Source organism: Eutrigla gurnardus (genome assembly GCF_963514095.1).
Source record: "Eutrigla gurnardus genome assembly, chromosome: 7".
Taxonomy (NCBI): Eukaryota; Metazoa; Chordata; class Actinopteri; order Perciformes; family Triglidae; genus Eutrigla; species Eutrigla gurnardus.
The window spans coordinates 19,117,018-19,141,751 of record NC_139921.1 but is presented as its reverse complement, the minus strand read 5'-3'; the positions used below and the strand labels follow the sequence as shown (position 1 = coordinate 19,141,751).

Genomic DNA, 24,734 nt, shown 5'->3' with positions numbered 1-24,734 from the left:
GCAGCTGATAACAGCTAATGCCACTGGGACAACAGTGCAGTGAGGGATGGGGCGCTGGGGACTGTTGCTATGACAACACTCAGACAGGGGGTGGTTTGTGAGGGTGGCGGGGCACAGGGACTCGAAGAGGAAAAAAATGGCGAAAGATGAACACTAAAAGACACCTTCTGCCACATGGTGACTCAGCTTTTTATCTGCCAAACGGACGCACACAGAGACAGATAATGAGCAGCCACAGGTTCACAGATGTGGCAGGTTTATAGATGGAGCTGGATAAGCTCATGTCTCTGCTGCAGAGATATCCATCATGTTATTAAAAGGGCAAAGCCTGAGTCACTACCTGCCCACCTCCTCACACGAGAAAAATGTAATTTAAACCCCCGCTGAGTTGGACGATAAAGCATCTATGAGAGTCCGAGTACGGATGGAAAATGAGAATTTTGAACAGCTTCGAGTAAAGTACACGTCCCTCCCCAAACAAACAAACCAAGCCCATTTAAACTAACCAATTAATCACTCAAATAGTGTAAAACACCCAGAGCCCAAGGTGATGTAAGCCACTTGCTTGTTTTGCATGACCAAAACCAAATTCACAAAACATACAGAGAATACAAAACAGAGAGAAACAATAAAGCCTCACATTTGAAAAACTTGACTTATGCAATGACTTAATGATTATTCAATTATTAAAAATTGATATTCATGCCTGAACAAAAAAAAAAACAATAAAAAGATGAGTTGATTAATCGGCAACTATTTTGTTTGTCATGTGATAGAAAATTAACTGTCACCAAGTATTAGGTGGTTACTCATCTTGCAGTAAATTGCGTATCTTTGGCTTGTTGATAGTTGTTGAGACATTTTATTGCCCCAACAATTCATCCATTTATTGAATTTGTCGTAAAAACGTATTAAAAACAGCAGTGGCTGCTCACTCCATAGCAGTGAAATGTGTCGTACGGATATACAATAAACTTCAATCACGTGTCAGACACAGAGCCTCACCACACACCCGCAGCCTACTGTCTACACATCAGTTCCAGCTGTTTGGCGGTGGCTCTGCCAGGCTCTGGGCCGTCGGGGCGGCGGCCTGCTGTTGCTTTTGAAGTGGCACATGAGGGCTCTGAGCTCAGCCATTCAGCGTCGACAAGCAGCCCAATCCCCCCCCCTGGGCTGCTTAGTGAGTTACATGTGCATTTGTTGTAACACGACCTAACGCATCACACATGCAGCACAGGGCAGCTTTGAAATGGAAATGAGTGCATGACATGCTGAGCTAGTTTAAAATTAAGATGGCAGAGAAGGGAACCAAAACATGTGGGACACGAGGATAAAGGAGGACTTTTTTCTGTAGTTTACAGTGGAAACAAAAAAAAAACGGCTAATTGAGTGCTGTTCTGCATGTTGCCTAAACATATCCAATAATGTAATGTGGTGTTCAGGGGCTTTCCTAAAGAAACACAGGCTTTGTATGGTTACAGGAGATCATCTTTCAGGTGGATGCTGGTTCTGGAGAGGCAGTGAGTCCTGAAGATGTGAGGGGAAAGAAACTCCAATTATTTTCTGTGCTGGGTTTATGACCCTCTGGAGAGCCAACCTGCCTGCTGCTGTACAGTTCACATACCATACATAGATATAGTATGTCAGAATACTCTCTATAGTGCAGTGGTGGAAGGGCACAAGCAGCTTAAACAGGTTGGTTTTCGTCAGAGATTCTGTACCAGGGCGGTGGAGTGCGTTATCCACGGGAGGTCCTCTGTGGTGTGGGTTCCCAAAAACCTTCTCCACTTCTGCTCCTGTGATGTGAAGAGGAGGGATGTCCTCACGGTGTGTGCCCTAAAGTCTATGATTAGCCCTTTAGTTTTTTTTCCATGTTCAGGTTTTCTCCGTACACCAAGCTGCCAGTTTGCGCACTTCATCTTTTTAGGCCGACTCATCCTCATTTGAGATCAGTCCCACTGCTGTTGTGTTGTCTGCAAAGTGGATGATTGTCGAGAGTCTGTCTGTCAGTGAGTGGTTGGAGAGGAAGCGATTTCTACTTGAGACGTCTCATCATCCTTACAATAATAAAGCAAATGTTAAAGGAAAGTCTTTACGCTTTTTTTGTGGCAGAAATGTTTTTATTGCTTTCCTCCCTATTAATCATCTTGTGACGCCTCAAACGTTTATAATAACCTGCTGAACTTGATCTTGAAAAGTCTATTTAGGCACCTGCAGCTTTAAAAGCAAACTAAAATATAATTTCAGGTTCAGAGGATTGCTTGAAAAGGCTGGCGTGGCGGTAAGTGGTGTGTCAGAGACAGAAAAAAGGATTCCTGTTGCCTGACCTCAGGAAACGATGACCTTGTGTTTACTGGAGGACAGAGGCCGTGACGCAGTTCAACACGCATACAAACACGCACATTTACAAGCCTGGCATGCCAACGTTGTGCTCAACATCCTTGGCTGTATCTTTCCTCTCAAACACACATTTCCAGGAGTGTACTGAGGATTATCTGACACCCAGAAGGATCTATTTCTTGCTCTCTCACACACACATGGTTTAATCACCAGATAGCAGATTGGCCTCTACTTCCTCTCCCACACTCATTCCCTCACCGCTCCATCAGGCTTGGTCAGCTGATGCTCAGACGCTCACTAACAAAATGTTTCTCTCTAAGGACTCCAGGATAGTAGTTAACCTTTACCTGCAGAAGACAACAGACATTCCCTTTATTTCAGTGTCTCAGCTGGACTTTTCCTCAGACATCCATCCAGGTTAATTACATTAGAGCGTGTGGAAGTCTCATTGTCTTGGTTAGCCAAGAGAGAAATGGATGGCCAACACAGCAAGCTCAGGCACCATCGCATCGTGTTTTCCTGATGAAACATTGGCAAAGTGCTGCATTATTCAGCCACTCCATCCTCCTCACCTAGAGGCACAGCAGCCGGAACACGATGTTCACCCGCCTGCCTCGAGTCGTTATCTTTTCAGCGGCTTTGGCAGGTCTGTCCAAGCAGCTCTGCCTTGATCAGCCCGAGGTTCTTCAGGGGTTGGGATGCTGCTGCTGGTTTATTCATCAAAACCCAGGAGCTGACAACCTGACAGGCTCCAGCAGCAAACTTCGGGCTCTCTACAGCTTTCACAGTATTTCTCCTTTCTCGCCTCACAATTCCCCATCTTTTTCTCACTCTCTGGTACGCCTCTCCCATTTTAATGAAACCTCCATCATCCCCATAACATCTCCATCCACATCATTACTATTCTTCATGTCATAGCAGATATGCTAACTGTTTGCTTGCCGTTTGATTCAGAAGTCTAAAGTGAATTAATTCATATTGATTATGTTACTTTAACCTACATCATTGTTTATATGGATTACTGCAGCAGTGTTATGAAGTGGCTCAAACAGCAGCCTCTACTCTCCACTACATGAGACATGCCTCATGATCTACAGATACACGGCTGCACACAGGCAAACAAACGGAGGGCTCTGTGACGTTGTGTTTGTATTCAAAGCAGATGAGTCTGGGCAGCTTTTCCCGAATGATTGTGGATAACAAAAAGGTAACCGCAGGTAGTTTCATTTCCACAGTCAAAACAGTGTTTCTATTGTAAACACTGATAGAAATCTGGACAAGCATCATGTTTGAAGGCAAATAAAGGTTCATTTGCATCCTTTTTACCCCCACAGCAGATAATCTTGTTCATTATGAAAATAAATTGCAACTGCCTGAGACACCTGCAGTTCTCAAACGTGTGCTGCACCGGCCCTAGAGATTAAAATAATTAATTAATAGGGGCATTCTTTTGCAGCTGAACAGGCGAGGAGAGAAACGGTACAGGTTAATTTTCTAAAATGCACCTTTCATGTCATGGTGCGACAACATAGAGGCCCCGAGTCTGGAAGCTACAAAAAGGCCCACCGTGTATGTAAATGCACTGTGAGGTGAGAACATGAGTGTGTCCATGCCTCAGCACCCACACACAAACACCGTGGCCCCTCCCCAGCTGTTCCTCTGGGGGTCCGGATCAGACAGCTGTCCCTCTGGTCTGAACAGAGCTCACACTGTTCTGAAAAAGACATGCTCAGCGCATTGTTCGGAGCGCTCTCTCCCTTTCTCTGGCTCTCAGCGGGGTTCTGCCAGGCGGGCCAAACAAAAGACACTGGAAACACCCAACAGTGGTCCGACCCGCCACAATGAGCAAGGTAATAACACAAATATAAAAGGATCTTCCCTTCCTCTGCCTCAAAAAGTGACTGTGATAATAATTTTCAAATCGATTGTGTATTCACTAATTATCCTGTGTGGGGAAAAAAGGGATGAAACAAACATTTCAGATACCACAACCCCAAAAAAATATCTTAGTTTATCCAGCAGCCATAAAACCCCAAATTCATCATTTTATCATCATCTTTTATTATCAAAGAGAGAAATACATTATGAAAAGATAGGATAAATAACCCATTGACTGATAATTTCCACCCCAGAAGGGCCAGCTGTTCGTCATCAAATTGAGATTTAAAGCATCAGCTAGGTCTGAATATATGGAAATTAAGATACTGGCATGAAGTGCAGACAGGCGGACTCACCCAGACCAGACGTGTAGATGGCCTTCACAGACTTCTTCATCTTGTACAGGACACTGCGATCCACATCCAGAGCCTGGCAGGCGGACACATACAAGAGGCAGATATTGAGATGTCACCATTCAAGTAAGAGAAGATTTAATGCTTTGAATAATTATTGTGGAGTATTTTGCATTCTTATAGTTGATTAAAGATATATTTTAAAACAACCTGCATCAATGTAAACCACACCATTTGTCTGATACAGTACATCACCCTTGTAAAGTTTATACTGTTCACGGATTGTCAAAAGGATGCTGATTCAACGCTGCGGTCATTTCTGAGGTCGCAGTTTGTGTTGCTGCTGTCCTGCATTGAATATTCTTTTTTCCATGCCCTGAATGCACGCCTCCATGTGGTCGGTAGCTTTTGTGTGTGTGTGTGTGTGTGTGTGTGTGTGTGTGTGTGTGTGTGTGTGTGTGTGTGTGTGTGTCAATGCCATTTCCACTTTGGCTGCAAGTAATGAATTATTCAAAGGCAAAGCTAAGAATAGACCTGAGCTCCATCGTCCGTTATTGTGTTAAGAGAGTGTGTGTGTTTGTTTATTAGCATAATAACTACTAGGGCAGGAGCAGTGAGCATCTGCAGTCTCTTACATGATGGACGATTTCCCTGACGTCTATACACGGACCCACACACACGCAATCCTATAATGAACCATATTCACACACACACACTTTCACATGCGTTGAGCTCAGACTCCCACACTAACCAGAACAAACAGTGGGCGTCCAGCTGAGACAATGCAGCACTGTACCAGTGATGAGTGACAAAGTCTCTCAGGATGAGGGGGATTTTGGGAAATGAGTTTTTAGGGACTTTATTAAGTATGTCCGCCCAAGCAGGCAAAAGCCGGCGCCACTTCCCCCTGCCCTGCTCCTCGTCCGACTGACACATATCAGATCCCCTAGACCCTCTGATAGCAAAAACACACAACGGCCCCCTATTCAGCTGCAATACATACACCGATACTGTACACACACCCACACTGTCCTCTTTACAACACCAGTAGATATCATGATAAAATGTATTAAATCCATAAATCTGTGCTGTATTAATATCTAAGCTATGAGCTGTTTGCTATTGCAGAATGGAAGAACCACTCAGCACTTATTTTCCCCCGGGGTCACATTTCTCACTCTAAACGCACACACACACACACACACACACACACACACAGACGGGACTTTAAAGGGAAAATGACAGATAAATGATGTGTCGCTGGAGTAATAAAAGAACACAGAGCTCAGAGAAAAGAGAACACTGAACGTTTTCTCCGACACACTGCAGATGTATCACCATCTGCAAGCTCCTCCACAGCATTTTAATAGTGGAAGTGGCGTTTTGTATCGTTACACAACACATGCTAAAAATCTAATCCGATGCGTGATGAGAACTGTGCAACTGAAAGGAAGCCAACTAGAAGCTACTCGTTCCTCTGAGTGAAAGTGAGACTTCCATCGCTGTGGTTTTAGTTCCTTCGACTCCTGTTAAATGACTCATCCGTTACATATGCCATTATCCCATTAGCTCCGTCTGGCTCGGACAACTTTCAGACTCTGTATGTTATTAAAACAGGCATTTTCAAAACAAAACACAGGGACAAAGAGAGAACAATACAGCTGCAGAGTACTATCTCTGTCTCCATTGCCAAACCAATGCAACCACACGGAGACTTTTAACTGGATAGGGAGACACGATACTTAGATTTCACAGAACTGCATCACTCCTTTGTTATAAGTGTTGTAGTTTGAAAATCAGTCCATGAAGCCGACTTGAAATTGTCATTTATTCATTGATTACTTGATGGTGTAAATGTGTTTGGAGGGGAGGCTGTGAGGTCAAAACGAGGGTCTGCCTTAAGTCAAAGCATGCAGTGGTGTTAACCAGCCGACTGGTGCAAAGAATCAATAAGCCACCAGACTGTCTGCATGTTTCATTCAAACGTTCATAGAACTGCAAAATTGTGTCGACACACGTTTGATTCAATCCATCCACTGTATGGCTTAAATATTGGTTATAGGCCAGTCACATATTATTGTAGTGAATTTAATAACTTCATCACAACGTTCAAAACCTTCAAAAGAAATATGACAAAAGAGGAGGCGATTCCAAACGCAGCACTCTGATCAACTCAGCTGGGCTCCCTGGCAGCCAGGAGCATTGATGTTTTTGTGGAGGAAGACAAGCCAAATGCACAAGAGATTTATAGCAATCTGTTCACTTTGTGACGAAAGGCCTTTGGTGCATACGCTGCATCAACACATTCAGATGGCAGCTGCATGTTCTGCACTAGTATAATGGAACGGCTTTGGTATTGGAAGTATTTTGCAGCAGTTCACTGCAACTGTGCAGCCGTGGAGCGTATAAAAGAAGGTTGGTTTGAGGGTTGCTGTTGTGAAGCCTTGAGTTTGGCATTTTGAACGTCGTCCGTGTTGGTTTTTGGATGTCGTCTGTGTTGGTTTTTGGCTACCAAAAGTTACACAAGAGGCTGGAACTTAATGCTGTATAAGACATTTTCAAACAAAACACTTACAATTAACACTGATGACATAAAAATTCTGTGAAAGGGTTAAAGTTTTAAGACAGTGGCAGCGATATGTCAATCACAAGGTAGTCACACCCTAAAGAATAACCTGATTTATATCTATTTTGCTCTAAATGGGAACATAATTTACTAAATGAACATCACGCTGTATAAAAAAAAACACTGTAACTTAGTGATCGAGACATAAACTCATATTTATCATTTACAACCAAGTAAGAATAGGGTCACTTTGTCATCGACTTCTTTTTGCAACCAGAGGAGTCGCCCCCTGTTGGCTATTAAAAAGAATGCACATTTCTTTCCACATTGCCTTCACTTTCCAGAGCCAGAGGTTGCTGCCTGTGTGCAATGCTTCTTCGTTGGTCGGTTTCCATTCAGATAACCTCAATTTAACCTCATAATATAATCATGAGTTACTCATGTATCAAGTTATTCTGGGAAAATCTCCCGAATTATGAGTGTGTTGAACTGTGTTAACATGAAGCAGGCTTTTCTTAAACCAGAGCATGTCTTAATGTTATCCGAGTCTTCAAAAATCTCATTACACCATCAGATAAGATGTAAACGTTTGCAGCTTTCAGAGTCAAACCATTGCTGTATCCTGATTCTATGGGCTACTAATTCTAAGCAGGCTTGGAGTGTGATGACAAGAATTAAGTACATTAAAAAACTCAGTATGAACTTAATCTGCTTGATTTTAGAGTGTCCCACAATGCAATGCACAAAGGAAACAGAGAAGCTAATAACAGCTGTAAAAACTACAAACACAAAAGCAGATGGTGGTGAAACAGATCCCTGCAGATCTTGGAATATTAAAACAGTATAATTTATTCTGCGTTACTTTTTGTTTACTTGGCTTTTCAAGGTCACAGTTCGACATCCATTGGTACACATCATTTCCTGCCAGTATTAAAAAGGTAAAGCTATCAACACTTTGTTATAGTGACTACAACGGTCTTCTGGCACATTGGTCTATCTAAACCCCTGGTTGACCTCCACATAACATCAGTAATCAGCCTGTGAATCAATTTGACCAGTCGAAGAAGACACACACACACACACACACACACACACGCACACACACGCACACACACACACACACACACGCACACACACGCACACACACGCACACACACACACACACACACACACACACACACACACACACACACACACACACACACACACACACACACACACACACACACACACACACACACACACACACACAGTATCACGCTCCAGCAGACCCTTTCAATCTGCACAGAGTGGTCTGACGGGGGAAGAGGGGCGAGACAAGTGGGGGACAGACATAAACCAAACCCCGCTGACCACAACAAACACACTGCCCTAAATCAGTCACAGCCTCACATGTACACGCACACACACAGGACTCCTCAATCACTTTCACACATTTCCACTCCGATGGACCCTCCAGGGTCGAGCAGAGCGACTCTGCTCTAAGCACCAGGCCACCCAATGTGCTAGCTCTTTTGCCGTAGCGCTCCAATATTTTTAACCCCCCCAAAAAAAACTATTCGCAGCGAGAGGGGAATTCCACTGCCCTGTAGCGCTTCAACAGCGCGGGATCAGAGCTGAATCCTCACACAATAGACCCAGCCTCTGAGCCTGGAGCCGCTTCACAAGCACACTTCACATGACGCTACTGCAGTGTCAGCATTTTCCCGATAGCAGCTCAGAGTAAACTAACCGGAGCGGCTCTTTTCTCCCTTCCTGCCGCTGACAAAGCAGGAGAAGCAACCTGCAAACTGAATTGAATTAATCCTCGTATTAATGCATGACATCATCATCATCGCCATCATCCCTGCGATTACAATCAGGTGCCATCTGCCAATCTACAGGGACTCACGCCACACTGCTGGGTCACTTATGGACATGCATTTCCTGAATAGCAGAGTAGCGTGTGTCAGGTTACAGATCTCCATCAGCAACACAGTACAGATGGATAATATCTAATGTGTGTCTCAGAATGAAGATACTGGAGACTAATTCATGTTGAGGGTGCTCAGATAGATTACAGTATGAACTTACATCCTGAGACAATCTTTCTATCCTGAGAATATAGTAGTTTGGTCATGCTGAATGAGAATATTGAATATGATAAGTGTAATAATAATAAGAATGAGTAAAGAAAAAGAGTACAACATGAGATTCATAACAACAGAATGCAGAGGCCCAACTAATTTCTGTATAAAGTAACATTTATGACTGCTGTCACAAGGTAAGACTCAGCTGGGTAAGCACATAGTTCAGCTATGAGGACCGACACCAGAGCAAATTAAACCAACGTGCTCTGTCGGGCATTTGTCAAGGTCTTTGAATCCAAAACAAGAAGGGGAAATCACCAAAAAAGGTCAATAAGTCAATTGCCCCCTTTCTGAGTTGTTCACATGAAACATTGACGTCCCTTCATACAGCTACAGCCAAGAGGAATGCGAGGCTAATTATGGATACCAAATGAGGTGGGAAAAGTTGTATTGCATGACTTCTCCCTAAAATGATTAATGAATGAATGATTTGGTCTATAACAAAATCAGAAAATAGTGAAACATCAAAAGTTCTCAGAGTCCCAGGTGGTCTTCAAAATGCTTATTTTTGAAATGCAATATAGCAGTTAACAAAAATGATACTTCCTATTTTTCAGCTAATCAAATAATCATTGCAGCTCTAGTGTGAAAAAAGGAAAGTCATGTGAAAAAGAAAGAAATAAAAGGGACGTGTTTGTGTCCGTTAGAGGTCTTCACAGCATGAATTATGTATACATTTTAATTTGATCCCTTAAATAAAACCACAATCTGGTCTTCCTCAATGACAAAAGGCTATTTCTAAGTATTTCAACACATGTAAGCTGTAAACTGACTTCACAGGAAAATAAAAGGAAGCGTCCAGCTCGTAGTGCTCTCCACGTCCTCCTCCGCCGTGTGAGGAAGAAAGACATTCCTGGATGATTGCATGCTGGAGTGACTGACAGACAAGACAAGAGAGCCAGCCCCATTGTTCCTGCCGACTAACTATCTGCTGATGACAGTATGTCTGCTTGGCAAGACGCTGTCCCACTTTTCTCAGAAACCCTATCACCATGACACACACACACACGATTTTAACAAAACACAACCCAAGCAATCCTCCCGTCTGTAGTATTACTATCGTCATCACCACACGTTTATAAAGCTGACACACAGTCTTTTTATAGCTTGTACGGTAACCATAACCTAGTCTTTTACCCCTCGACAGTCATGCGAGAAAACAGGCCGCATACTGTGGATATCAGGCAATAAGAAGGCTGCAGCCTGGGATTCAGTTATCTCATCTATTTGGTCCATGTGGGGATACAGTATCTGTGATGTAATCCAGGTTTTATGAAGGTGCCACACGATCAAACCCGAACAAACTTCACTCCTCAAAGAAAACTACTTAAACATTTACGAGTGTCTTTAAGGGGCGAGAAAGTTATTTTATGACTCACACACACACTCTCACCGAGTAGAAACATAAATGACAAGCCCTCGGTTTTGATGTGAAAATCACAGGCAAGGCATTGACATCACATTAATCATATTTATTTCACAACGGCAGTGACGTCGGCTCACGCCGTTCGGAGAAGCAGCAAAAAAGTGAAAGGGGATCTCTCAGCGAGACTTTTCTAATCCGTTTGCCTCTTTGATCAATATTCAGATTAATAACTTCACTCTTAGAAATAAGGATTCCAAATGGGATGTTTCTGAAGCGCTGAGGTTCTACCCAGAAGAAGAAGAAAAAAGGGTTTTTCAAGTATTCTTTGTGTGCTTTAATATAATATTTGTGTCGCACCTTTCAACAACAACGTAAGGGTCCATGTTAGGCTTGGGCAGTATTACCGTGTTACAATATGTATAATATCTAGGATGTTCTGAAATCCTGACGGTATGATTTTCAATAGTCATAAATACAGACAATCAGCTGATGCTCTATGGAGAATTTTCCTGTAGAAAGATAAAAAAATAAAATAAAATAATAAAACACCAGGCAATCTCTGTCCACTGAACTACAGAATGAGACCGACACGTCAGCTTGTATGCAGGTGTGGCTTTAAAGTGGCCTCCTGGTGCTGTATATACTACTGGCCAGTACTCAGCCAGACACACGGCTCCACATGTGGCACAGTGAGGGTAAACACAGGAAGGGCACTCTCTCTCTCTCTCTACCTCAACATCCACAGAGCAAACGCTGTGACTCATTCAAAACATATGTCTGATATACAGTTCAACCCTGGAGGCATCAGAGAGGACTCAAGATGTTCACTGTAACTTCTTCTGTTCGGCTTTTAGAGTTGTGTGCTTAGCACCACTTTCAGAGCGACTCTTAACGAGGTCAAAGTCCATCCAATGGACCCAGAACTACAAACCCACTGTGAGAAAATCTCCACCTGAAAACACCCTTTTCAGCGTTTCATTCACAACATTTCTCCATGCTTTGCTGAGTAAGTAAAGTCAATATTGGGATAGAAGCGGGCTCCATCCAGCCGACCGCTAACAGGACATGGTTGCGGGGTTTCTCTGTTCTCTCAGACAGCTGAGATGTGTGTAGTCAGCCTGAAGCCTGCATGGAAAACTCCAGCATGCAGGCTTCAGCGGGAGCGTGGGTCAGGGTGAAAGGAAAGGGGGGAAGGGACGTTTTACTCCATCATAAGACTATCCGACACAAGCTCATTAACACACACATGCACCGATATGGAAATGTGCTTTCTGAGACTCCAAGATTGACTACAAATGAGTGGATTTTTTTCTGCCTGGCTGCAAATTATTCAAACATTTAACAAGCCTTCTGGCATTTTAGCACCGGGACGCCTTAACACTCCTTAGTGAGCACCACAAAGACCACTGTTGGACCAGAGCCTTGACCGCGAGCTGCCAGAAGTCACACTGGGATGACAACATCGACTGTAGGGCTGAAAGTGTTGAGACAAAACAAACTTTCATGTTAACCGCTGAAGCGCTGGTCAGGTGGTTTTACCAGGAGAGATAAACTTCTGTTTACATTTGGTTTTCCCAGACAGCTGGTGTTGAAACTAGAGCAGCAACGTTTTTTTTTGGTGCGTCTCGTCTGATGACCCTGACCTGTTATTAACCAAAGTTTAAAATTTACTTAATCTTGCACTTGTAATTGTTCTAATTTGAAGATTAGCATTTTCTCACTGCCTGTGTTTATCCAACCACCTTTAAAAAACAAACAAAAACAACTAGGGTTACACATGTGTTAGGCCCTGATACACAATGGATAAAAATCACAGTGGAGAGTCTGACGCCTATTTTAAAACCTCTTAAAATGGTCTCCCCGACTTTGAGGGGAGTCTTTAATGGAGTTTGTAAACGAGCAGGAGACTGTTAAAAACCAAGTTGGAAGGAGGGGCTGGGCAATAAGGACCAAATGTGCTGCGTTTTTACAGGGGGGGGAGAACCTCCTGACTTCACCTCGGAGTCTCTCTTTTGCTCTTTTCACACAGAAGTACACGTCAACCTCATGGTGTCAAAGCAGTAACGTCAGAGGCAAAGTGTCCAACAGTTACTGCACAGCTCTGTTGAGTGTCATGATGCCTGAGAGAGAAAGAGGGAAAATGACCCGTTTTCTCCTGGAAAGCGCTGCAGTTAAACACTACAAAGAGTGCTTCTGTGATTGTGTGTATGAGTGTGTGTGTGTGTGTGTGTGTGTGTGTGTGTGTGTGTGTGTGTGTGTGTGTGTGTGTGTGTGTGTGTGTGTGTGTGTGTGTGCTGTTGTCAGTTTGAGTCCTTACTTCAGTCACACAAATAAAAGACTTCATTTCAAGGTCCCTTTGAACTTTAAACACGAAAAGCGATTCCCCCGTTGTAAACCGAGACAACCTCACCAAAAGGTCTCTTCATATTTGACTTGCAAAGAAAGATAAATTGATGTATGTGTAAAAAAGAGAGCTGGTTTAATTTCATATATTAAAGTCTTTCTGGCCATACAGCTCTTCCAATCATTTTAGGCAAGATCGGAGCAATGTCTAATACTGGTACCAACTGTAATTATCAGACTATTTAGAATATAAAATAAATCAGTCAAAAACATCTAAATTATAATGAGCAAAGTGTGTTTTTCTCAAATTCACCTTTTTGCAGCATCATATAACTGATTTAGTTTCGTCCCAGCCGAGTCAAAAGTAATCAGTCTAAAGAATCCCTAAAGAGAGCCTTCAAAGAGTTCAAAACATTCTCCCCAAAGAGAAGTAGTAGTGTCGGTCTGTCCCCTGAGTGAAAGTGACAGCAGCACAACACAACTGTGAGGATCCACCCCTCCCACCCAACCCTGGCCCCAAGCAGATCTGAGTGGCCAGGACTACAAATCAATGTTGGAGTTCATTAATGAAGAGGCAGGGCCGGTCAGGGAACAATAGCCGTCGACAGGAGCCGCCTCAGACAATCTGGGCCAGGACGCTCTGATGGATGAGATGAGCTGAAAGTTCCCATTTACCCCCAGTATCCTTAGTGTCCAACCCCCTAACCTCCGTCTCGGACGGAGAGCGGCCAGTCTCGCCTTTCACCTCGATGCCCTCCACCGTGCTGACCTGAGAGTGTCCTCCTCTAAATTAAACTCATCTTCCAGGACCGCCGATGGCCAGTGGGCTCCGCACAACCACGGTTATAAATTCACTCCCGCCGTCTGCCCTCAATGAGGATAGACGGTGAGTAAAATCACATTAAAACAGTCAAAGCCCATCAGGGATAAGAGAGATCATGGCTTTGAATCGACTGGGACAGGACTGTGACCTTCGCCCCTGGTAGACCCATGGGGAGAGCTGCTGCATCATAATGAGGGCCGGGTCAGAGCCTGTCTCTGGGTGATAACACAGACCCACCCGGCCCTGGAGGCTCGAGAGACGCCTCTCATTTCAAACAAAGACCCCCTTGGAAACACTGAGGTCCCTCATAGAGGATGAAAAGGCCTTTGCTATAACCAATGTTTGGTGTTTGGAGTTAGAATCCCAGACTCCGGGCATTGTGGTACATGTATTCCTCCCGAACCGTTTGGTACAAAATATGAGTTCAGAACACAACATGTTCATGTTTATTTGAACCTTCTGAACCAAAGCATTTCTATCTAATCAATCTAATTCAGACCAATCACTGTACAGCTAATGGCATGCACACAATATAGAATCAGAAGGTGTTTTAATAAATCAAGTTGACTGTTAACCAAAGCCAGCTAGCGAAGTAAGCTCAGCTCATACAGCAGGCATCATGAGTATGGATAACACAAATGAGGTTCCAGAGCTTGCGCTCCCACATTACCTGTTTGGGATCATTTCCAAACTATATTTAGAGCACAACCATTTTTGGCTGATGTGTTAACACCTGAAGGCGAATGTGCTCTCATAAGTCTTCTCTGTGTGTCAGTCTGCCAGCTTGTGTTGATACTGGAGGAGTTCCCTAGCCAAGGTAAGGACTTGGCCTTATTCTGCCCCGATTCCTTCCCCCCCATTTTCAGGGCAAGTTTGGCAGGAACGGCTGTGGACTGGCTAGCTTGGGACAACAGCTGTCCCCCCTGCAACAGGTGGCCTGGAGGAAAGTTTTAACAAGGCTCCAGACAGTAAGATTATCGACGCAGGGACAATCCACATTTAATAGCTTTAGACGCACACAGATGGATCTACAAGCTCTAACGCACACATGGCCTAAATGTGCAGTCCGGCCCAAGTGAACAGTCCAAACCCCCAGCCACTCTGGCCAGTCTTCAGTGTACCACGTTAAGAAGCTTAATGCTTCCTATAATTGAAATGGGATTTTAGGCAGGATCAATTCCGTCTCCTCCCTTCACCTCACACTACAGCGGCTGTCCCTTGATTTTGCAGTGATGTAGTTAATGAACCAGAGTAGGCTACGGGTTCGTGTCAAGTTTAAGCACGTTACCAAAACAACCGGCAGCCCGAGATTAAGCTTAGAGGTGCTATAAAGAGATGAGAGACAAAAGATGCTCACAGCAGGAACTCAAAATCCCTTTTAAACACTCAAGTTCATTGAGAATCTAGTCACTAATTTATTAGCCCCATTGCCTTGTTGTACATCAGGACCGTCTATGATGCTGCAAATACTGCTGCTATTCCCAGAGGTACTGCCTTCTAACCTCTCGACAAATTTAAGCAGCAAGGCAGTATCTCATACTAGTCCGTAGCTGACATGCCAGTGTGATGGACCTCTTTTGGATGAAATAGCTAGATGGAAGACCAATGACGCCATCCTTGAGGGACTGAGTCACCCTCAACCCCCATCGACACTAGTAACGACCCATGGAAAGCCGAGTGGGCTATAAATAACCACATTCATGGGCGAAAAAATGAATAAACTGGACGCAGTGATATGGGAGAGAGGGAGAGGTCTACAGGGTGGGTGGGTTTCTGGCACTATAGAAGGGAGGCTATAGCAGCTCTGCTTTAGGGGTCTCTCTGTAGTTCCTACAGTTAGTGCAGTATTGTTGATGGCTATTGGGCTCATTGAGGCACAGGAATCCAACAGCTTCTACAATAATCAAGTCGTTTCTCCAAAACACCCAAGTTGAAGAGAAATCTTTCTCCTTTTGAAAGGATGTCCACAAAGGGAAGAGAACTCAAGAGGTATCATGACCATTTGAAACTCAAGTTAAACTGATTATAAAGACACATGTGATCAGTTGTGTTTCATGAAGGTAATTAGTATTGTTTTGGCTGTATGTTTTTCTAGTAAGCCATGTGTATTTTTTCAAAAGCCCATCTCAGCATGAGTCTTGAAAACTAGCTTAGTTTATGAATGCTGTGGTATGTGGTATCGGTTGATGTGATGTACTAAAAATAAACATTAAGTAAACACGCAGGGCTGAAGAGATAGACATGCTGAGAACATCAAGTGCAGAACTTTGCTTATGGGCCACGAGTGCCAGACAAATAAGGGGACGTATTTGTATTTATGCAACAATAGCAGGGGATGTCCGAGACGGAACAACAAGAATGCAATTTTCCTTCAAGCAAAGTAAATGACAAAGAAGATGTAATGTAATGAAACACATTACGACTCTGTCTGAGGAACTAAACGCAGCCGACAGACTGATCAAAGGGCTAAAGCTGGCGTTACAAAAGCTTGTCTTGAATGTGGAGTTGTCATGGTTGTTCTGCAGCCACAAGCCATAATACTCGGCAATCATCTGCACTCTACCGTATCAGTCAGATCCGTTTCATACTCATTGTATTCCGTCCGAGGGCTGGTGATGTAATACGCAGGGATCCCAATAACTGATCCACTCTGCCAGAGAATGAATGCAACGATGAAGCTTTTAACGCCATGTCACAACTGCTCAGTGATCCGTAAGTGCGGCGCTATGACATGACACAAATGTCCTTGTATTCATGAAGTGGATGCACTTGAGATTTGTTCAAGGAGACGACTCTATTGCGTGCCAGTTTTCTGAGTTTTTCTTGGGTGAGACGAAAACCCCGAGGCATTTTCATCAAGATCGATACTGAACACAGAGCTCCACTCAGCCCTCGGGGTCGATGCATCCTTCAAATGGAACTTGTGAGGTCACGTTTTTAACACAAAAACCTGAGGACACAGGCCCGGTGTTATAGTGGTTTGTCTCGTGAAATGTTAGACAACTTGTGTATTCTGAAATTCTGCATTGTGTTTTGTCAATGTCACTTATAAAACAAATATCTCTGATGACAGCTTCTTACTATAAGTATTTACTCCTCTGCTGCAGATCTTGGCGTTGTGGACAAAAAGATGCATTTAAAAGGAATTCATCTTGTTTTTTTTCACCATTTTATAGCCCAAACAACTAATTGATTGAGAAAATAATCGGGAGATTGATCAACAATTAAGGTAATTGGTAGCGGCAGCCCGACTTGCCAGAGGAAAGTCAACACAAGTGTAGAGGAAGAAGAGCCACGTTTCACAGGAGCACAGCGGGGGTCATGACACAAAGCCAGACATCCTCTTACTGGATAAACAGGTTTTTATTGCTGTGGTTTTATACACACAAGCACACACAAGCACACACACACACACACTCACAATATGGTCTCTTAATAGCTAGCTATTTAAAACTACTAGTCTAATTATGGTTGTGTCAGATGCAATTAAGTTGAGAAAGGAGTAATTACACAACATTTACATAATACCTGTGAGCGCTTGTCTCTCCTGTTAATGTGTTTAAAGGCTTCCTGTAAACAACTGGACCCTGAGGTCAGCTTTAAAGGTCTTTTAAGACGATGAGGCTGTAAGTGCATCAGCTATTTTAAACAAGCGCAGACTCCATTTGGAACTAGAGAGCACTGGATGCACTCTATTTACACATGGGGGGTCTGATAAACAGGCAGGTTGTTGATATTATACCACGTTTGTTGTTATTGTGCTTAGACACAGTCACAGGTATGTAAATGGTCTGTATCCTTGTTTTGTTCAGGGTTGACAAGAAGAGCCTGTACTTTGTACCACAAGGAAAGCAGTAATTTAGCCATATGGCACAGCAGATTTACACATTAATCACACCCCTCAGCTAACAAATTAATTCCCCTCCTCAACAAGTACACTTGTGTCAAAACAAAACGGATGCACTGATGATGTGACCATGTGTGTAAGGCTTTGCCTCAAACGGAAACTCCACTGATTTTACGCCTCAAAGTCTGTTTCCTGCTCTTAGGCAGTGCTGTTGCATATGGAAAAGGTTGTATAAAACATTTTGAGACTCTAGAGGGAGCAGCACAGAGTCTGATAAATAATCTCAAGCGAAGTAATGTTGATCGGAACTGAAGACTAGAAGTCTGAAAATTTAAAATATCTGGTGGCATGGACTTGAAATGAGCTGACCAGACCTCTGCAACCTGCTTCTGAACTGAAGGAAGGGGATCGGTTTTGGTTTGAAACTGGCTATTGCTCTATTTGCTTGCTGGTTGCACTTTGAAAAACACCTTTAAAAAAAAAAATTGATAGCATTATCCTATCCAGAATATTTATTTAAAACAGGGCGTCTTCTAAAATTATACACCACCGCACCGCAGCATCACAGAACAGGGTGCTACTCCGATCCACCCGTCCTCAACTGTCAGTTCAAGGAGAAAAGCTAAGCAGTGAGCGCTTCGTGCACGACAATTCTAGACATGGTCAGAATATTTAAATATATAATATTTGAAACTCAGCACAATGCTGAAACCAGCAACGTCTGATTTAAAAAAAAAATGTATTTAGTCTTTGTGAATATACAGAATATGGATGCATCCTTATCAACCACTTGACAGTTGCACATGTAATAAATATTCCAAATGTGGCCCAGCTTACTTCCCGTTACAGTGTTACACACAAGCTCACAGGAATCAAACAGCAAGCCAAGCTGTTGCCTAGCAATGCAATTCCATTGAAATACTCGAGGATGAAAGAGTCATCCTCCTGGTGGTTTGTCAAAATTGTCATTCAACGCAGACAGGGATATAAAAAAGTAGATTTTAAAAATAGCGTCTACTTGAGGCTGCCTGTGTTTATACATATGTAAATGTGCTTTTGTTTGTGTGCGTGTGTTTGAGATTTCAGGCATGCTGGCAGACAATAAGTGGAAGTGTTCCCCCATCCACTGCAGTGTTTAATTGGTCAAACAGACCAAAGCGAGCGACGTGTTGTTGTCCCAACAATAAGGCCTAGTGTTCCCCCTCGAGCCTGAGTGTGTGGAGGTCAATGTGAAACACCAACACGCTACTCCGCCATCTCTGCAACAGCGATTCAGCAGTCACAACTGCAGCTCATCACTAAAACCAAGTTTCTGAATTGGATTCTCAACCGAACCTCACAAACCGCTGAGCTACAATTAAAAAACAGTTGAATCCACACTTTTTTTCCTTCTACAAAAAAAAAAGCACATTCCACTGTAAGTAGCGCTGAAATCCTTCCCAATAGCAGAATAATTGGTATTTTAAAACCAGCAGGCAGGAGAGGATTGAATGAAACGGTGCGTAGCCCAAGTGAAGCACCTGTCAGCCCGAGCAGGTGGATGTCTGCCGGGCTCGGCCGCTCCACAAACACCAACATTAGACAACAACGACTAATCACATCCCTGCCGTCTCTCTTTCTGCTTGTCTTTATTGTAAAAGAGAAAAAGGTGCAACACACAAAATTGTCAGTCACGACTTGCTCAGCTGACAACTCAAACTTTTCCCCACAGTGAAATCACAGGACACCTAACATCTACATCTAACACAGCGGAGACACACTAACACACATAACACACCGAGCTGCTCATGTGGGAAATTCTATTTTTACCAGCAGGCAGGGCGAGGCTCCACCATACAGCACACAAAGTAGGGAAACTATAACAAGGGAGGGAGGGAGGCGGCGGAGGGCTTTCAGGGAACAAAGCGGAAGTGTCCTTCCTCCTGATGACCTGCAACACAAAGTGTGCTCTGTACACTGATGCGGATGTAAACTGGGGAAACATTTCTCCCGCTGTCGCCGAGGGAATCCATATTGATCCAAAATACTTGCATTGATTGCAACTGAAGTGTTTTTCCTCATTTGTTTACCCGTCAATCATTCATTTATCAACCACACGATCAAGGTGGATGGGATTTGGTTTTGGTACAGCATGGAGGGCAAGCTCATTCAAACACTGACATCAACATGTGCAAAGGACGTGTGTCTGTCCTGGAAGAGGGATCCCCTCTTCTGTTGATCCTCCTGACGTTTCCTTTTTGTCCCCATTATAGGGTCTTCTTTGAGTGTTCCTCATCCAAATAGATGAAGTCGTATGTTGGACAGATTGTAAATCCCTTTGAGGCAAATTTGTGATATATGACTTTGAGCCTGACTTGACATCCCTGCTCAATAAGAAATAATTATAAAGCTCCTGTACAACGGCACACTAGAGATCCAGTACAGTTATAAAACTTAATGGCTGAGCTGGTTAGAATGGGAATATGGGGCATGAGGGATGTGTAAAGGTGCAAATGGGGGCAATTGTATAGAGGTGACCTACAATTCTGAGCTCACATAAATAAAGAAAACAGTTTAAAGAAACAGTTAAACATCATGGTAATATCATGGAAAGATAAAAACTGAAGATAACATGACTCAGATTCGTGTTTATGGTGCTGATAATCCCACTAAAGTCGCTCACCTCCTCAAGAGCAGCCACTGTATTCCTGCAGTGGGACATCCTGGTGGTGAAGTTGGAGGCGGTCGGCGATTTATAATCTTCATTCGTCTCCGCCACAAACTCTGAAACGGTGATTTGGTCCGGCATAATCAATCCGTTCGGCTGTCAGGAAGAAGAAGAAGATGCGCTTTTTGGAAATCCCACTTTCACAGAAAAGTTCACAGCGGCAGTTGTGGTGTGTCCGAAGGTCCCCGCGGGTAGTAAACCATCTCCGGGTATGTTTATGTCATTCCCTTGTTGGCTCCCAACTGAATCCAGTGCAGCGGTGTGTGTCTGTCGCACGCTGGGCTCGAGGAGTCGCACCGTTGCCGCTCGCGCGCACCGCGCTGCTGTGCTACAAGGTGATGGGCAGGTTACACGTATCCTTCCGCCGCTCTCTTCCCATTCAGTTCCACGGAAAGCTCCGGTCTGGTGTCCTTCTCTCTCGGTGTCCCCAAAACCTCCGGTAGCGCGGGTTGGACAACTCCTTCCTCCTCACGCGGGGAAACAACAACCAGGCGTTTCAACGGGAGCGCAAGAAATTTGACAAAGGTAGAGGAGGGGATTCAATGGACGCGCAACAGCCAATTAGAAACGCCAGCTAGTAATTGAGAGCCAATCAGAATGTATGAGAGGCGTGGACTTATGCTGCCTTCAAGTGCTCATTGTACACCACGAAGCACTCTTAGCGATGTGGATTTGGTAAACTACTTACTTACTTTTAAGTATCCTACAACACTGCTACTAGTGTGGGATATTGTTGGTGTATCATTAGCTTGAATGCTACTTAGCAGCATTTTTCAACCACAAAAAAGTATGTCAAAATGAAGGCCAGCTTGTATTGGGTAATATAAATACATAAAAAAAAAACAAGAAAAAAATACACACAATTATTGAACACATCGAGGAGTGGAGGAAAAAGAAGACATCTCATGCCAAATGAAATTAATTATGTGTCTTAAAGTGTTAGATTATGTGTACGCTTTACAGTACCACCTAACTGCATGTACCAAACTGTTTTTTGACTCCCCTCACATTGGTTTCCTGTGTCCATGTCAATATAATGATTCTAGGTCTGATTCCCAGTGGGGGAAACACTCACAATCCATGAAATTCAACTCATATTTGATACATTTTTTTCCAGATTTTGCTACTTGTGTCCACTCATGTAACACTAGCAATTTCAATAAAACACGTATCTCACAAAATTATGGAAAATAAAGAAAGAAAACGAACAAGACGCAATAGTAAAATGTATTAAATACATGATACAATAATTTCCAAATCTAATTTCCCCATTCATTGGGGGCCTTAACTGATCTATTGCATCACAGGCTGTATGGAATAAAAACAATTTCCGACGACACTTAAATGCAGCATCCTGATTACCGCCCCAGTTTCTTTTTTTTTAAAGTGAGGATTGGAGAAGTAGCTGATAGTGGTGGAAGTGTGTGTCTGTGCAAATGTATGTTTGTATGTGTGTAATGTATCTTTTCTGTCTGTTATGAGTGTGAAAGGCACATCTGGTGTTTGCTCTGCTTGTCTGTACACCACATGGTAGTCAACTATTAGAGTTCATTATCTATTCATTATTCATTCAATGGGAATAACTTGTATCAATGCAGAGACACAACAACACAAACTCCTGCCTCATCACAATGCATAAACCACTGCACAATACTGTAAATAATGTAAGCTGCTCTTTTGTTATTTGCATATTTTCGATAGACTTTTGTTAACATCTTTCTAGTAAGCTGACTAGAGATCATTTTTAATGAGCCCCAATAGTGTGCTGCCATCACAATGCATCAGATAAAAAAGGCTAATTAACCACGTAATTAGCACATTGCTGTCATTGTGTGGAAATATGTTTAGTTTTTTTTTTGTGGGCCCAAAAGGTATTTTTATCTCCCAAAATCCACGGAGGAGAAAGAAAACATTCTGTGCCGCCTGACACTTCTGAAGACTCGTCCATGCCTGAATTTCTTGTCAACAGGAGCTTGAAAAAAAACATCAACTGCTCCCAGGATACTACTTTTTTTCCCTGGGCTTTGGGATGAAAAACCTGCTTCCCAGCTCATTCAGCCCCGGCAGGACAGCTACCGGTATAAATAGTATCACAGCGGCCGAGGCAAAAACCCCGGGCAGCCTTTAAATCACAAACTGGGCAGTGTTCACACATTCTTTCAGCTCTGCAGCGTCTCCTGGCAAGCTGCTAAATGAAGAGCCTGAGACCCAGGCTGACCCTGACTGGCTACTCAGGTCTCAGCTCCCTTATGAAATAAATACACACCCTCCCAGCGAACATCTGCCATCCAGAGACAGAGCGGCTCAGTCAGTGAGGTCAGCAGAATCCAACCTTGCTCTTTACCGCCGACATTATTTGATATTTTCAGTAACATCTGCCTTTCCAAATGCTCGAAATCAAGACCAAACCAGCCTAAGAAACTGTTAGAGCTGCATGAAGTGTACTTTCTGTTTTAAACCAAGGTGAATGGGGTCATCCAGCAGGTACAGGTTGGAACATAATATGAATAGCACATTGTTCGATATTTTACGGGACGTGGAAAAGCTTAAGCAGGCATATCAATGAGGGATCATAAAAATACAGCTCACGGAAACACTGTTAAAATGTACTGTGTCATGTAACCTCTCCATAAATAATCCATACTCTACATTTATTGCATCATATGATCATCAAGGCCTTATGAAGTCTTGCTTTTTTACATTTTACAAGGAAAACCTGCAGCTGCCACCTGCTTTGTTAAACAGAACATCCTTAATACAAACCTTGCTTGCATGCAAATCACTTGCAAGCCTGAGTAACAAGTCAGAGCGGTAGTTGTTGGATGTGCTGTGGCCATGGCTAATTAGTGATTTAGTGAGACACCAAACTGTGTTTCGCACTGTTCACTGCTTTGAGGCCCAACATGCTATTTTTCGCTCTGCTTAAAAAAGCTGGTTTGAGATTTGGAAATGAAAGGCAACCAGGCAGCAGCAGGCAGAGCGTTAGCCAAAGCAGATATCATACCGTCCACTGAGACCCTCGTGGGAAACGCTTGTAATTTGTATTCTGAACTTCACCACAACAGAACATGGGGCGTGTCAGCACATAAACACCGATATATGCTGACATCAGAACGTCAGCTGGAACAGGCAGCGTTTTATAGCAATAAAGGGGACTCGGGCTTGAGTGGGAGTCACTTTTTCCTAATTGCACTGCCATGACATCATGACTGTGTAACAGGTGGGATAACCTCACAATCCAGCGGAATGAATGACTTCTTTGTTGAGGATAATTAGCAACTAAGGCTAACCATTCTGCAGCTGAAACTTTCCAATACACCTGGGCCAAGCTCATAGTCAACAATGTTATAATAATGTTACATATGATGTATATGACTCAAACATTAGAAGCTTCTCACAGATCATAGACCACAGTTCTGACTGAAAGACGAGTACACATACATGGCTGCATATCGGCAGTGGCTGGCGAACCTGAGCATTGGCTGCACAGCGTCGGACTCCTAATGGGAGACGGATGAAGAGAAGAGAAGAGGGAGGGGAAGGGCAAAGGAACAAGGGGAGGGAGAGGGGCACTGAGGGGAGGGGGGGGGGGGGCGGTGAACTGTAACGAGCTCAGTCTTTTCTCACAAACTCTCAGAGAGGAAGCCCGATAATGACTTCAGGCAGAACTATTTTGGACCTTTACTTGAATGGATGCAAGGCCTGAGAATTAGATAAAGCTAATATGGATAACAGCATATAATACAGAGTTCAGTTAAAGTGTTGTGGTCTTCATTCCTGTATGTTGTTTTGATATATTCCAACCATGGCCAAAAATGTTCTACTCAGTTGACTGTTTGTTTTGCTAAACTTCGCTTCGTAGAAACTCAGCATTACTTCTAGTGTAAAAAAAAAAAAGATGAAAAAAGAAAAGATGAAAAGAATAGTTTTCCCCATGTAGTTACATATGGGAGTAATTCAACAGTCACTCATAAATTATTTTCCAGCCAGGTGAAAACGTCAATAGGGTCGAAGGTCAGCGTGGGATGCAATTACACAGCATTCAATCAACAATGGAAGTTCAATTAGCTGGTGGAGATTAAACCTAGTTGGTTGACTATATTATATGACCTGTACATTGCAACGTATGATTGATTGTGTTCATTTTCCTTTACTGAATAGCCCACCAAGAAGGTCATTTCCTCATTAAATCATGGTAAAAAAAACAACAAAACTATCAGTAATGAATACAGTTTCCCTCCTCCACCAACTCTGAATCCTACATTTGACAAAGCAGCAGGTATTCCATGAACAAAATCTAAATCTGGGCACTCCCAGACACTTCAACCTCTGGCTCGTGATTTTAATTTAACCTTGCCACCCTGAAGGACGCCCAACCAATA

The 24,734-nt window shown here is 43.3% G+C and overlaps 1 protein-coding gene across 1 annotated transcript in view; it reads right to left on the bottom strand.

Annotated features, from left to right (window-relative positions):
* The window catches only part of asap2a (ArfGAP with SH3 domain, ankyrin repeat and PH domain 2a), a 46,318-nt gene extending 25,484 nt beyond the window's left edge, over positions 1-20,834 (bottom strand). Inside the window, exons 1-2 of the mRNA XM_084014005.1 lie at positions 20,308-20,834; positions 4,575-4,647 (exon numbers count right to left, since the gene is read on the bottom strand). Of these exons, the coding sequence (XP_083870131.1) occupies positions 4,575-4,647; positions 20,308-20,433 (199 nt within the window). The 5' untranslated portion in view covers positions 20,434-20,834. The remainder of the gene's footprint in view (positions 1-4,574; positions 4,648-20,307) is intronic.
* Between the last annotated feature and the right edge of the window lie 3,900 nt (positions 20,835-24,734).